Source organism: Cnephaeus nilssonii, assembly GCF_951640355.1.
Source record: "Cnephaeus nilssonii genome assembly, chromosome: 7".
Lineage (NCBI taxonomy): Eukaryota > Metazoa > Chordata > Mammalia > Chiroptera > Vespertilionidae > Cnephaeus > Cnephaeus nilssonii.
Window position 1 is genome coordinate 21,741,363 of NC_137078.1, and position 15,679 is coordinate 21,757,041.

At 47.1% G+C, this 15,679-nt stretch overlaps 1 protein-coding gene across 5 annotated transcripts in view; it reads left to right on the plus strand.

The window, feature by feature from the left end:
* PHACTR1 (phosphatase and actin regulator 1) overlaps positions 1 to 15,679 on the plus strand; it is a 287,668-nt gene that overhangs the window by 262,317 nt on the left and 9,672 nt on the right. For all 5 annotated transcript variants that reach the window (XM_079776162.1, XM_079776166.1, XM_079776164.1 and 2 more), the window contains 2 exons: positions 10,282 to 10,337; positions 14,737 to 14,798. In XM_079776162.1, coding sequence (XP_079632288.1) covers positions 10,282 to 10,337; positions 14,737 to 14,798 — 118 coding nt within the window. The remainder of the gene's footprint in view (positions 1 to 10,281; positions 10,338 to 14,736; positions 14,799 to 15,679) is intronic.

Below are 15,679 nucleotides of genomic sequence, written 5' to 3' on the forward strand. Positions count from 1 at the left end.
TAGGGAAAGGACTAGAAAGAGGGAAAGATTAAAGACAAGGGATGGTCACGGGCAGCATTCATTTAATATCTTCACAAACGTTAAATATCTCCAGTTACCAGACTCAGTGCTAGGCTCTACAGATGCCACGGTGAGCAAATGAGGGGTTTCTGGTTCAAAAACTATAGAAATTTTCAAAATGACAGCAGAGTGTTAAATCCCAAGCGTAGGGCCCTTCTAAGCAGAGGTCCCTGTGCAAGTGCCCAAGTTATATGCCCAGGAAGTGACCCTGGTGCTGAGTGGAGTAGGCATGGTCCCACCTACGGAGCTTCCGCCCCAGGGTCCAGGGCATGAGGTGGACAGTAGGGGAAGTATAAGCAGCTCCAGGATAAGGGGTGCAGGACTACTAGCACATGCTGGAGAGGCACCTTAACCAAAAGCTTGGTTACAGAGGAAATGATGTGCAAGGTTTAAGCTGCACTGGGGATTATCATCAGTTAACCAGACAAAGGGGAATGGAAAGAATGTTTAGATATAAGGAAGAGCGTGCAAATCTGGAATGAAGCAAGAATGGACCTTTATGTCTGAAGGACAGGATGGGGAAGATTCTTGGCAAGCGTCCCGATCATGAAGACTCTTACAGGACATTGAGTGTTTTGACTCCCTCCTACAGGCACTGGGAAGGCACGCACAGTTTTCAAGCAGAGTGTGTGTGATCAAACTTGCCTCTTGGAAAGATTATTCTCTCTGGGCTGAAAGAGGACCGGAGTGGGACAGGCTGACAGCAACCAGGAGAGATGCCGGTGGCCTGCTCTCCCAGGTGATGGGACAGAATGAGAGAAATGGTCTGGACTTGATTAATTGGCTGTCAAGGAGGGAAGTACAGATGATGATGATGCCCAGTGTCCTGGTCTGGGCAGCTCACTGGGGCTGGGATCCAGAACTATCTGGACAGGAGAGAAAAGAAAATTGACTCTTTCATTTGGAACCCTTTAAGTCTGACAGCCTGTAGGAGTAAAAGGCGGCAGCTGGAAAGATGGTCTGGAACTCAGAAATACAACTGGAGGTACAGATTTTTGCAATCACTGGCATCTGGATGCTACCTGAAGTCATGCTTGTTGCTGAGATCATCCAAGGAGCATGTGTAATTGCCAAATGAGAACCGATTATGTTCTCCATGGCCCTGTAGGAAGTGGTGATGTAGTGATGATCAAGGCCAGACAGAAATAATCCAGTTCTACCTGGCTGGTGTGGCTCAGTGATTGAGCATCAACCCATGAACCAGGAGGTCATGGTTCAATTCTGGTCAGGGAACATGCCCAGGTTGTGGTCTTGATCCCCAGTAGGGGGTGTGCAGGAGGCAGTTGATCAGTGATTCTCTCTCATCATTGATGTTTCTATCTCTCCCCCCGCTTTCCCTTCCTCTCTCTAAAATCAATAAAAACATATCTTGAAAACAAAACACAGAAATCCCCAGTTCTCATGGAACAGACAGGTTCTCAGGAAAGTTCTGAAGGAGGTGGAGGGGAGAAAATTCAGTGCTTCTCCCCACACCCATGTCCACTTGCATTTCCCACGGAGGGCATCTGTGGAAAACCTGTCTCCTCCTGTCTTAGGAGACAAGACCTTGTTTTCTATCATTGTCCATGAGATACCTTTGTATCTTCTTTTTCCATCTGTCTGAAAAGGCATGATCTCCCTCTGGAGCTGAGATGGAGAAAACCTAAGTTAATTCCGCTTTTATTTTTCCTGAAATGAGATACAGCTTCAGAGATCCAAACTTTAAAATCAGGGGTCTCAAAACAATAAGCAGCTGTAAAGGCTAATGAAAGCTGTGACCTTGTTCTAAAGCCTGTAGAAGGCTCATTAGCACACACAGGAGAACGAATCCTTGTGGGCCCCCAAGAGTCGGGCCAGCCAAAAGGGCATGGGTTTTGTCACTTCTTGGGGAGATGCTGTGATGCACAAAGACAGCGCTCCCCAGCTTTGCATATATTTAAAGCATCTTGCCACTACATTCTCTAGCATTCTCCTTTTCCCAAGGCCAAAGTGAAGTGCTGTTTGTTTGTTTGCTTGTTTATGGCTTACTGCTGTGATAATAGTTGTTAAGACTGATAGAAAGATCCATTCTCAATGTTGAAATAAAATAGAAGTCTCATATATGGCGATTGATGGCATGTGGCATTGAAATGGAAATTCAGTGATTTTTCAGTTCACAGTAAATAGAACTCATTTAACTGTGGTCCACAGTAGAGAAGAAATCATTTGAGCCATGGAAACAATTTTGCTACTCAGGGGTATCTTATAAACCAGGTAATAGCAAAGTTATTTAAATAGATCACTTGAAAGTACATTAAATGTTTTAGAGAGAGAGTGGAAAGGGAGGGGGGAAAGAGGAGGGGAGAGAGAGAAAAGAAAGAAGACAGGAGGGAGAGAAACATCCATGTAAGAGAGAGACATGGATTGGTTGCCTCTTCCCCTCACAAGCGGGAATCAAACCCACAACCCTCCAGTGTGCAGGCCAGCGCTCTGACCACTAAGCAATGCTGTCCAGGGCAAATGTGTTGGATTCATTTCATATAAATGTTTAATTCCCAAAAAGGTTTCCCTTGCCACCTAGCATACAAATGGTCATGTCTAAATATATAGTCAGGAAAGTTTTTTTATTTAATATTAGCTTAAATCAGATACAATTACTTAAATCTATTAGCAAGTTGGGGGTAAGAGAGACAGGGCATTCAGAAGGCATCTCTACTTTTATTCTTGGAGTTTTGAGCTCCTTGGAATTATAAAGCTATCACTTTGTTAACATAGCAATTGTGCTGTTATTTAGCTTTCTATTAACCAATACTTCTGCACCAGGTAGATCTTACAAGGAACCCAGTAATGGCTGCTCTGCTTGGTGGCAGGCAGCCCTGGGCGTTCCCCTAAAATTCTGATGATTAGAATTCTGAACCTAGAGCTTTCTCCCTCTGGCCTGTGAATTTGGCTCTGTTCAAAGACACATCCCTCAAGGAAAGGTAATATATTCAACTAACATAAGTCACCTTTTTATACTCCAACTTGAAAGAGTAAGAAGGAGCCATCAACTAAGAACTCCTTTCTTAATTCAATACCCAAGTATACAGACCTTCATACAACACCCTTTACCCTACTTCCTCCTGTCACATGAAGGGCTGTCCGCCCTCCGCGTGAAAGGTAAGACCTTCTCTGTCCCTTGGGTCCCAACGCCCTCTGCCTTCTCAGGGCACCTGCACTATCAGTTGAGACTTCTCCCTCTGTATATATTTAGTTTCTCACCACCACCACCACCACCACCACCACCACCACCGCCACCACCACCACCGCCGCCGCCACCACTTAATCTGGATTCTTCTCATTAAATGTGTTCAGTCTTCTCCCATGAAAAAATATAAACCTCTCTACAGCCTCCTTCAATTCCAACTCTCTGGTCCCCTTCAAAGTCAGGCTCCATGGAAGAGTCCTCCATACTTGTTAGGTCCTTTCTCTCACCTCTGTTCTTAACCCCCTGCAGCCTGGTTTCCATCCCACCAGCCCCCGAAAGAGCTCCAGGTGAGATTGCTAATCACCTACCTGGTGCTAAACCCACTGGGCATTTTTTCAGGCTTCATGCAACCTTTGAGCAGCATGCAGCCTGGGCACTCTGTTGGCCACACCCATCGCTTTGCTTCCTTAAAGAGAGGACAGTCTTCCTGGTGGGACAATCTAATTTTTATCTGCCTCCATGCACAGCCTTTCCTCTAACTTCCTGGCAGGTTTGTCTTCCGTAGTCTTAGCATTAACTATTGGAATTCTATAAGGCTCCATCCTGTTAACATAAGAAACATTTAAACCTGTAAGTAATTTTTGTGAGTTCATTTGAGCCAGACTGTTGACAATTGCTGGGAAGCAGAATCTCAGTGTATTGGGACAATGCTCTGGAGAATGGTGGTTTTTCACCTTGTTTTATACAATCAAAGAAAGAGACATAAATGGGTTACATGAAATCCACTGGTGATAGATTAGGCAGGTGGGAGAAAGCAAAGCAGGGAAACCTCTGGGATTGGATAAAAAGTAAGATGATAGACACATACCTTTTTTACATAGGTGGGCATAGGATAGTTAACAGTCAGCAATTAACCAGACAACTAACCATGAGGGAATTTATGGTCTGCGGCTGCCCTTGTGCCATTTGTTGTGCCTGGAGGGATCCGGAAAAAGGGAAGTTACATGTTACCCTGACATTCCATAGATATTTTATCTTAGATGCAAAAAGACAATAGGCCCAGTAAAGTTGATCTTTGTCAGAGAAGATACTGGACTAGGACATGACTACCCACTAAAAACTGCTTTTTAAAAAAATTTTATTTTGTTTAACATATTACACATAGTAGTACATATATCTCCTTTTTTTCCCCATTGACCTTCCCCCAGCCTCCCCTACCCCCTGTCGCATGCCCTCATCCCACCACCCACAGTGTCTGGTGTCCATTGGTTGTGCTTATATGCAAGCATACAAGTCCTTTGGTTGATCTCGTTCCCCCCTCCCCAACACTACCCAGCCTTCCCGCTGTAATTTGACAGTCTGTTTGATGCTTTACTGCCTCTGTCTCTATCTTTTTGTTAATCAGGTTATAATGTTCTTTATTTTCCATAAATGAATGAGATCATGTGGTATTTTTCTTTCATTGCCTGGCTTATTTCACTTAGCATAATGTTCTCCAGTTCCATCCATGCTGCTGCAAATGGTAAGAATTCCTTCTTTTTTTATAGCAGCGTAGTATTCCATTGTATAAATGTACCATAGTTTTCTAATCCACTCATCTGCTGATGGGCATTTAGGCTGTTTCCAAATCTTAGCTATGGTGAATTGTGCTGCTATGAACATAGGGGTGCATATATCCTTTCTGATTGGTGTCAGAAAGGATATAAACTGCTTGTTAATTAAAAGGTTTTAATTTCAGACCATCCTTTGTGGTTACTTTAGGTCTCTTGAGTTTGCAAGACCACCATGCAGACCTTCCCTGAGTTAGTCAGGTTAGCATGTGGCCCCTTTTCATTCACAATCCTTAGCCCCCTTCACTTGTCATTCTATGTTCTCTCCATACTCCTGGCTTCAAATATCATCTCCTGCAGACTTGTCATAAATTTCTATCACTGGCTCAAACATCTGCCCACTGAGCTCAATATCCAGCTGCCTATTTGACATCTCCACTCTGATATCACAGAAGCTTTCTGATTCAACGGATCCCAACTCCAACTCACGGTTTTCTGCTACCCTTTCTCAGTTCTCTCCTGAACGTGCTGGCTCCCTCCCAGTGTTCCCCATCTCAATGACTGGCATCACTATTCATCCTACTGTGTAAGTTGAGACCTAGGAGGTATCCTGTGTACCTCCTCCTTCCCCCTCCGTTCATTTAGGCTGTCTCCATAATCTGTCAACGTGTCTGCCTAAAAACGTGCTCGTCAGCCTCTACCAGGTGTGCAAGCAGCCTTCTGAGGCAGACTCTACTCAAACTGCCTCTTGCCTCCCCCAATCCATTCTCCATATAACGATCAATGTGGTGTCATATAAATCTGAAATGTTCATTCACTCCTCTCCTCGCCCACCTTAAAATGTACACTCTTTGATGGCTTCACATTGCTCCTCGGATAAGGATCAAGATCCCGCCCTAGCTGGTTTGGCTCAGCGGATAGACCGTCGGCCTGCGGACTGAAGGGTCCCAGGTTCAATTCAGGTCAAGGGCACATGACCAGGTTGCATGCTTGATCCCCAGTGGCAGGTATGCAGGAGGCAGCCGATCAATGATTCTCTCTCATCATTGATATTTTGCCCTCTTCCTTCCTCTTTGAAATCAATAAAAATATATTTAAAAAAAAAAAAAAGATCAAGATCCTGTTTGGTGCCCGGCCAGTGTGACTCAGTGGTTGAGCATTGACCCAGAGACCAGGAGGTCACTGGTTCCATTCCTGGTCAGGGCACATGCCCGGTTTGCATGCCCGAGTTGTGGGCTCAATCCCTAGTGGGGGGCATGCAGGAGGTAGCCGATCGATGATGTTCCTCTCTCATCGATGTTTTTATCTCTCTATCCCTCTCCCTTCCTCTCTCCTTAAAAATCAATAAAAACATTAAAAAAAGAAAAAGAACCTGTGTGGCCACTTGGCTGGCCCCTGTTTCGTTTCCCTCCATTCTTCTTCCCCGTGCTCTCTCCACTCCAGCAACCCGGCGTCCTCCATTCTTCAGATCTGGGCACAGTGTCACTTCCTCTGGGAAGCTTTTCCCAAAGCCCTAATTTGGTGAGATCCCAGCATCGCTGCCCCGGTGACTCACCATAGAAGCCCTTCCTACAGTTACATCTTATAGATAGTTCTGTATGTGGTTAATGACTGTCTCCCTCAGCCCTTCCAGTCTTTAAGTTCCAGAAGGGCAGGGCCTCGATCCGTTTTTGCTCATCTCTGTACCCCAGTGCCTAACACAGAGCCTGGCCCAGAGCTGGCCCTCAAATAATTTGTGAAATGAAAGAATGAATTTACATTTACATTTGAATATGGCTGAGTATATAGCATTTGTTTGTAAGAACAGATCTGGACAGGAATGAGATAGAGCTGATGACTTAATTCCAGGGACTTGGGGGAGGGGGACAGGAGGGGTTCAGGAGGTAGAGTCAAGACAGAACTCCCACATTATCTCCTTCACAGTTTTGCCGTGTGCCCAGCTCTACTTCCACGTAGGTACTAATCTGGCTAACTCTCCAGAGTGCCAACCTGAGGTGCTGCAAGAATCTAGAGTGCCTTCTAAACTGCCATGGACGTCTATATCATCTCCAACTTCCTTATCATTTTATTATTACAGTCCAGCTCCTGAAAATTGTTGGCCCAGTTTTAACATGCAAATTTTAATCACTATTGTGCTCCTCTTAGCTGTCAGCTCCTTAAGAACTGTGGGGTGCTCGGTCCTCAATGGGGCTCTTAGTAGATAATGGGCAGATTGATGGATGAAAGAAGGAAAACAAAGGTTAAAATTCTTATGACTTGGTGATCTCATCCAGGGCTCTCAAACTCAGAGCCCAAGGGGCCAGAATGATTGGAAAGGAAAAGAATTAGGACAAAGGTCGCTATACTCACACGTGATATCTAAGTGCTGGGGACTGGGCTATCGCCCAATCTAGAGGCATTCAGGTGGAAAATTCTAGCATCTGAGCATGCTAAGGAGAACTTGTAGAGTCAAACCCAACCCAGCAGAGATCAGTTTGCAGCTTCTGACTAGTAAGGCATTATGGTTGTGGCACACAGAATATCGGCCCCCTAAAAGATGTCCATGTCCTAATCCCCAAACCTATGAGCATGTAACCTTTGATGGCGAAAGGGACTTTTCAGCTGTGATTAAGGCTCTTGAGATGAGATTACTCTGTATAACCTGGGTGGGCCCATTGTAATCACAAGGGTCCTTAAATGAGTTAGGCAGGAGGGCCAGAGTCAGAGAGGGGTTGCAGGTGCAGCTCTGCTGGTTTGGGACGGGCACAGGGGGTACGGGAAGCCTCTCGAAGCTGAGAAAGGCCAGGGAACACTCTGCCCCTCTTCCAGAGGCTCACACTCCTGTTAACGCTTGCTTTTGGCCCCATGAACTGTAAGATAATAAATTTGTGTTGTTTTAAGCCACTAAATTTGTGCTAACTTGTTACAGCAGCCATAGGAAGCTAATACACTGGTTAAGAATATTGAGACTACAGCCGAAACTGGTTTGGCTCAGTGGATAGAGCGTCGGCCTGCGGACTCAAGGGTCCCAGGTTCGATTCCGGTCAAGGGCATGTACCTTGGTTGTGGGCACATCCCCAGTAGGGGGTGTGCAAGAGGCAGCTGATTGATGTTTCTCTCTCATCGATGTTTCTAACTCTCTATCCCTCTCTCTTCCTCTCTGTAAAAAATCAATAAAATATATTTTTTTAAAAAGAAAAAAAAAAGAATATTGAGACTACAGAGACAGAATGCCTGGATTTAAGTCCTCGCTCTGTCATGTGCTAGCCATGTGACCTGGGGCAAGAAACACAACTTTCTGTGCCTCAGTTTCCCCATTTGTACAATGGAAATGATAGTCCACACTACCTCAAAGGGCTGCTATGAAGATTAAATTAATTAGCACACATACAGTTCTTAGAACCATGCCTGCACATTTTAGGCAAAACATCAGCATTAGCTTATTAAATTACTATTTATTATTTGCAGAAAAAAAGAGCACAGACCCAGCAGGATCCAGTGCTTTGTCCAAGGAAAATAGGCTCAGAGCAGACCAGAACTAGAACCCAGACCTCTTAGCCCCTGTGCTGTTTAGAGCTTTGTCATTACAATGGCGAAATATCACTTTCCTACCGAATCTCATTTTCAAAGTCAAATAGCTAATTATAGCACATGCCCTTCAGGAGGACTTAACTACATGTTACAGCTATGATTAGCCTGGAGGTCCTCAGACCCTTTCAAGAGAAACAAAACATGAAGGCCCTCATTAGAAATCATGTGTGTTTGACTAAAAGCCTGCCTGGTTAATAACAGAATTTTCTCTGGCTATAGTTGAGTCACTGTTGTCTTGTCCGCTCCAAACATAACCCATAAGAAAAATGAAACCCAGACAGAACCAGGCAGTGTGTCTGAAATGGAAGGGATGGGCTGCTTGGCACGAGCCAATGGGCGAATTCTGCAGACACTTCGGGCCTAGACTCCAAAACAGTAGCCTGACTTCCAAGAAGTAAGCTCCACCTTGAATCTGGAGGGCTTGTTCAAAACATTGTCTCAGAACCCTGGCTTCATTCAACACCTGGGTGCTACCAAATGGCCCCATCCAGGTAGCTGTGCATCCCTGTAAAAGAAGCAAGTCTTCTTAGGGAAGATAAATTGAGAGCCTCTCAGAAGCTCATTCTCAGCGGAGCATTCCAGACCATTCTCCAGTGGCTGCATTCCAGACCCCTGACGTTTGCTCAGTTGTGTGATCTCAACTGCAGATGAGAACCCAGTTCAGAAAGGACTTCAAGACTGCTGAGTCCAAGTTTAGAACCTCCGATACTGTGAATTTCCAAACGTGCAGCTGTAAACTTAAAATGCTTTGGAATACAGTTTTTAGCAGTTTCCAGAATGCTGACCAAAAGTTCTTTCTCTGGCGCTGAAGCCCACTCCTAGCTGTCTATAGCATGTGGTGTTGATATTGGGGTATCACGAGCCAACTGTTTTCTGGCCCAGCTCAATAAAGAGAACTGCAAGTGACAATAGCATCGAATTTAAAATATTTACACTGACATCTGAGTGTCCAGATCCTAACGTGTGAAGATCTGGCACTTTAGACACTAGTTGCAGATACTTGGGGAGGGACCAGAACCTCTACTGCGAGGAGAGCGCTCCTTTCCACCCCATAGGCCCCGGAGGAAGACTTTGAGAAGCCTCCAGCCCCTTCCACAATTACCCGGCACACCTCATCCCAATGGGGGATGCAGAATGCTGGGTAATGGAGGGGTTGTTAAAGAATTCCCAAGAGCTTCAAAAATACGAATGCCTCAGAATGCTGAGGCCCACTGGGTTTGTGTTGACCATTCCTGGAACGTCACACAGGTGTACAAGCACGTAGTTCTCCCCTTTGGTGCCCTTCCCATTCTCTGGTGAATTCTACTCGGTCACTACGCGGTGCCTGCCCACTGTCTGTCCCCACCCCCTGCTGTTGCATCATCTCAGGTTCATGGCCTTGGTGTGTTTCACTAGATATGGTTAAATTCTGTGCCGGGCCATAGGAGTGTCGCTTGGGTTCCTGTTCAGTTGTCATTCCAGGGCTAATTGGCCTGTAGTGATGGGTGGAGATGAGAAGAAGAGCAGCTATTGTTCTTTGCAGACAGACAAGCTTCTTGCATCTCCCTGGGGCCATGGGCCTCTTTATATTCTAACAGCTCTGCACAATCACGGCAGGAAGCAGGCTCTAGCCTCAGGGTTGGAGAGAAAGGCAGAGGCCAAGGTCCCAAGTGTGGAGGCCACAAGGAAAGAAAGGGACTTCTGTGGAGAGAAGTCCCTTGCCTGAGGCACTGGAGGAGCAGGCTGGGAGGGGCCTGCAGGAGGAAGGGGGAGGGTCCGCTGGTGCCGTGACGTGGGGCGCCTGTCCTGGGGTTGAAATTGAGGAACTGAGGCTGTGGTCTAGTCAGTCCTTCACAGCCCAGGATGGAACAGGAACTCGGGCCACCGGCTCTGCCTCATGTACCTACGAGGGGAGAGATTAATGACCCAAGGAGGATATGATATGGTCCAAAAACTTTTCCTGGACTTTTTCCGCAGGCGGCTAAGCCAGAGGCCTACTGCAGAGGAGTTGGAGCAGAGGAACATTTTGAAACGTAAGTGACTAAGCCCGTGGCAACCCTGATGTTTGTGTGGTGGCTTTAGTTATGATTTAGTGGCCGGCCGCAAGGTCTGTCCCTTGTGCCTGGGTGGAAACGGTTGGGAAGGTGGCGGCTGAGGCTCCATCCCTGCGTGTCAGGACAGCCGAGGCCAGCTCCCCACCGAGGGCAGGTTCCAATCCACGTGGCTCCTTAGAAGCTCCAGACACCCTTCCCTGTGGTGGGCTGTAAGTCAGAGAGAAGCTGAAAATGTGTTGTGAGAGCACTGGTCACCCAAGGATTGTGAGGTGAGTTAGCGTGACCTTTAAACCAGAATTGCCTTGAAAACTGCAAATACTGCATGGAAGGCAAAAATAAGGCAAATGGCCATTTGAAACCTGGGACTAGAAAATGTGACTTCCCGTTGCATCTGGCTGCTGTTGATCAAACCCTCCTCCCTCTGAACAATGAATTTAAAGTCTAGGGAAGCATTTCCAAGAAAAAAATGCTTTGTGTTCATTTCTCATTGCCCCCTCCCCGCAAGCTGGCTGCTGGGGTATCTGCCTAATGCCCTCCTCATTCAAGAAAAACTCACTCACTGTTGCTGTGGCTGTGGACAGAAAAAATAAAGCAGCCCCTTGTTTGGTTTAGGACACAGATATTTGACTATGTACAGAGAATCCACTTGGTGCTTAAAAATGTATAGATATATAATTTTAATATTACATAATCTGTATATAATATTAAAAGAAATCAAGTATCTCATGGACACGGGTACAACAATTAAATAGTAAAATCTCTGCTCACATTCTACTCGGCCATTGCTACCACTCTCACAAACAGGTTTCGCAAGAGGGCCAACAAGTATTCTTAGTGTAATTCACTACCCTGTCTTCCTACCCGCACATCCCCTGCTAATTTCTCTCCAGAAAAGAGAACTAGAATTTCATAGAAATGCTCAGCTGTGCACGTGCGCCCGCACTCACACACGCTCCAATCATGTGAAAGCTGTTTGCGTGGGAGGGTGTTTCCACTTAGAGCAGACTGAAATGCTCTTGGTTTTACGTCTCTCCCCTTCCTCACTGCGGTCTTTGACCTGGTCAGCAGACCTGGTCGGCGTGGGATAGTTCACTGAGGGTGAGCCGTTCATTCCCCCTGGGAGGGCTGGGGGCCGGGGCAGCCCCTCCAGAGCTCTCACCGGCGTGGTGACTGCTCTTGGCACCCTGCCTGCCACCTGTGCCTCGGGCCACTGCTTCCCTCCTCAGTGGCTGCTATATTTAGGTCTGGCCTCTCTCAGTCTAGAGTGCACTTCACAGACTTCCTAGGTCTCTAGGAATTTATGTATATATTTCTACCAAGGGGCACCCACGAAGGTTTGAAAGCTTAATATGCTGTAAACCGAGTTAGAACTTTTTCAGATGATTTCCATGGTCAAGAAAGCACTTTTGGCCCCAACCTGACACCTGATCTATTATAAACTCTCCGTTGTTGGAGAGAAAGAAAAACAGAAAAGCTTCTATTTATTCCTAAAATAACAAATCAGGTAAATGTGCTTCCTCCTCCCTCTGCCTCTTCACCCCCACGCACAGGCCTAACAGGGATCTGTTGTCTTCTGAAGGAACGTCTATACATGGGCCAGACTACATTGGGGGCTCTGACTGACTCCTACACCCAAAGAAGCTAAAAACTTCAGGTTTCAGAAAATAGTTCTTCTCAGCAAAAGCGGGGGTTTTGAAAAGAGGTGGTGTCAAAGCCCCAGCTCACCTCTGGCTTCCTGAAGGCACAGCTCACCCTATCCCTCCCCCCGCCCCCCTGCTAACCCAGACCCCTGGGAGATCGTGGGCTGGCCCCTTGCCTTGGGTTTTTATTGCCATCCAGAAAAATACATCTTAGAGGCAGTTGCTCGTGTCGAGTAAGCCTGGGGGAGGCTTAGATTCAGGAGAGCCAGGCAGCTTAGAAGATTGTGTCCATGTTTCCTTCTAGTTCCTCCTCCTAGTCCTATTCAAATAGCTGCATGTTAAAGAACCACTTGACCAGATTCAAACAGCTTGATCATTTCACAGTTCCAAAACTTGTTGGAAATAAACCCATTTTTCCTGTTGGCTCTTATTTTTCCCCTTCATTCTGGAACATTGTTTCCTAAACATGTCTTTCTTTTCTTTTTTCCCATCTGATTGTGAAACAAGAAATTTTTAGTGGACCCTCCATCGAATCGTTCTAAAGCTTATTTTCTGAGTTTAAATCATGTGAGGAGCCATCTCTCCAAAGGTGCTAGGCAAGGCACTCAATGAAGCATGGTCTGGGTCTGGCATCCAGCCCCACCCTGCCGGCCCTGCAGTCAGTGCTTGCTTTGTCAGCAGCCAATGAGGCACTGTGCACACCTGAGCACACAATGAGCACACTCTGATGGTGACAGCAGGTGTGATGACGTCATGGGCCTGTCCTGGCCTCTCCCCCCAGTTGCCTAGTGGGGTTGCCTTGGTATCACTGGCCTGAGAAAACATTACCCTGGGTTTGTAAATGGCTTTGAACTAAAGGTATAGATTCCATAGGTGGTCTTGGGGCCCCACCCCTGAGAGCGACCTAGGAGTTGCACATAGGAGATGACAGCTCTGTGCTCTGTCACAGAATGCCACTCAAGGCTTGGAAAGGGGCCGGTAGGGTGAGGAAGCCCTGACTAGAGCCTGAGGCCAGTGACCAGTAATAAGGAGGAGGGCCAGACACTAGGGCAGTGACCCTGGTGAGAAAAGAGTGGTGCTGTCTGTCTAATTGGCCGTGTAGCCTGTGAGCAGCCACTTCATCCTCTGGGCTTTCCCATCCTCATTTACAAACTCAGAGTGGGAGGCTTGGTGGCTTCTCAGCCCCTCGTGGCCCTAATACTCTGCACATTTTAACCAAGTGCCCGAGCAGCCCCTGGCACCCCCCACCCAGACTAGACCTTTCCCTCCCTGCCACCTGCAAATGCAGCTGTCTAGGTTCTCCCCTTCTTCTGAGTCTTGCTGTCTGCCGCCCAACTTATTTATCTCTGTAAGGTTAGTGCATACTAAGATGTTAATGGCTAACTGGTTTCATGGGTTTTTATCCAAAAGAAATTTGCATTTTTATAGGAACTCTGAGAGGGAGATCAGATCTTTACATCTAAAGGAAGGAGCTTTTGTGTGGGTGGCTAGGGGCGCTGTGGGGCAGGCTACCGTGGGGACCTCGGCCCACGGCAGGCCATGGCATTTCTGGTGCTGCCCCCACACAGCATCCTGATGCCCACAGGGATCGTGCCCCTGAGCTCTGCGCTGAACGGCATGGTTCCTCCCGCGGGAGGAGTGGCTGTGGCTGCTGCCTGCCGTCAGGGCTGACAGGAGGGCAGGGTGGGACCCACTTCTGTGCACAGGGGCTTCCCTCTGTTAAAGATCTGCCCTATATTGAAACGACTGAATTGCAAGTGTGCATGATACGCTACATTAATTCAGTTTTATTGAAATACAATTAAACACTAGTGATTTTTTCAAGATCCAGCAGGTGAGAAGCAGAGACCTTTGACTCTCGTGCTTTTAAACAATAGTATACTTAGAGCCATGCTTCCATTCCTCTCCCAGAAGGAAGTGATGTTCAAGGTCATGCCGTTAGCTGGAAAGGAGAAATAAGCCCACGGTTTCTGTCCTGCAAACCTCTGCTCCCTTCCCCAGACCCTCTTAGCTGCGGCTCTGTAAACAGCTGATGAGCAAGTCACCCACGTATTAAGCTGGTAACGTGCAGGCTCCGGGGCCTGCTCCGCTAAGGCACTCCTTAAAAGTCCCAATGCAGGCAGTTGTGCCCCACACCCTGGCCACACACATGCTCAGTGGACTTCTCGGAAGATTCAAAGAATTAATGGAAGCAGGGCTTGCGAAAGGTGAGCGTTTTGAAATTCCTCTTCGTGCAGCCAGGCCGGCCTTTGCGTTCCTCCTCTTGTTTCTGCGCAGGTGACAGGCACCCTTACGGGCCGGTCTTGGGTTCTACTCCCACAGGGCACCGACCCGAGGGCCACATCACAATGAGCCCTGCAGGGACTGGGAGGCTGGGGCAGAGTGGAGGGGGGCCCTTGTGCTGTCCAGAGAAGGGAGCCCCACCTCACTGCTGACAGCACCCTGCTCTTTTAGGACCTCCCTCCTTGTCTTACAAGCTACACCTCTCACCCAGCAATGCTGCCGGGAGACCGGAAACCCCAGGTGACAGAAAGGAAGCAAAATAGGCAGGTCAGCCTGCTCACCGCCAGTTTGAAAGTGTCCCCCGAGGCAGAACCAAGGCCAGGGTAGGAAACATAAGGTTTCTCTTCCCTTCTCCTAACCGTGATGTGCTCGGCCCGGAGCCTCGAAGGCTCATAGTATGCCCCTGTGTGCAACACTGTCTACAGAATTGAAAGCGTCTTAAATGTTTCTTTCAGCTCGGAACGAACAAGAGGAACAAGAGGAGAAAAGAGAGATCAAGAGGAGGCTAACTCGAAAGGTGAGAAAGTTCACGAGCGCTGGGGCAGGAGAGGGAGGGCGGCCGTCCGCGCCTGTGCCCTCTGCTGGCCGCAGTGGCCTGCAGCTGCCCGGCCCCCGGGGAGAATCCCCTGGCAGAGTGGGCAGCTGTCTTGAGTCTCCCGGACCCTCTCCACGGGAGCATGGTCAACTCAGCTGCGTGACCTTCGGTCTTGTCTGGTGACATTCTGTGGTGCTTGATTTCTGTGACACTCACCTGCCCCCAAGCAACTTGATGTCAAGTGCATTACATTTTCAATGACAGTGAATATTTTATTTTTAAAAGCATACCATTAGCCATCAAGCAATCGGAAACTCATAGTCAAAAGCAGTAGTAGTTCGAATATAAGTTATTTGCTATGACCTTGGGAACATTTGAATTTTCCTTGCCTCCCTGATACTATTCCTTACCTATTAACTAAGAACAGTTTAACTTGATTATGCTAAATCAATTTGGAGTACTGAATCAGGAAAAAGCCTAAAGTACTGATAAATATTTGAAGATGTTTGAAAAGCACTTAAGATAGAAGCCATAAACTAGAATTTTTATTTATTTTTAACCCCAAAAATAGTTGGCTTGGCAATGCACTGTAGACCCAAATGGATTTAATTCTACATGAGTGGTCTCTTTAATAAGAAACGCTTATTGAGGCTGTTCCTGGATGCTGTTGGCAAGTTTAATTAATTGATGACACACAAGATATAATAGTCTGCTCTGTCGGACGAGAGTGGTTTCAGTCAGCCTCCTGCAGTGGCCAAGGTTCTCAAAACTCAGAGACAGTTACGAGTCCCATTAAAATTAATTTTTAAAAGGTTTATTAATGGATGCTTCTCCCTAGAAATATTATGCAAAGGAAGACATTC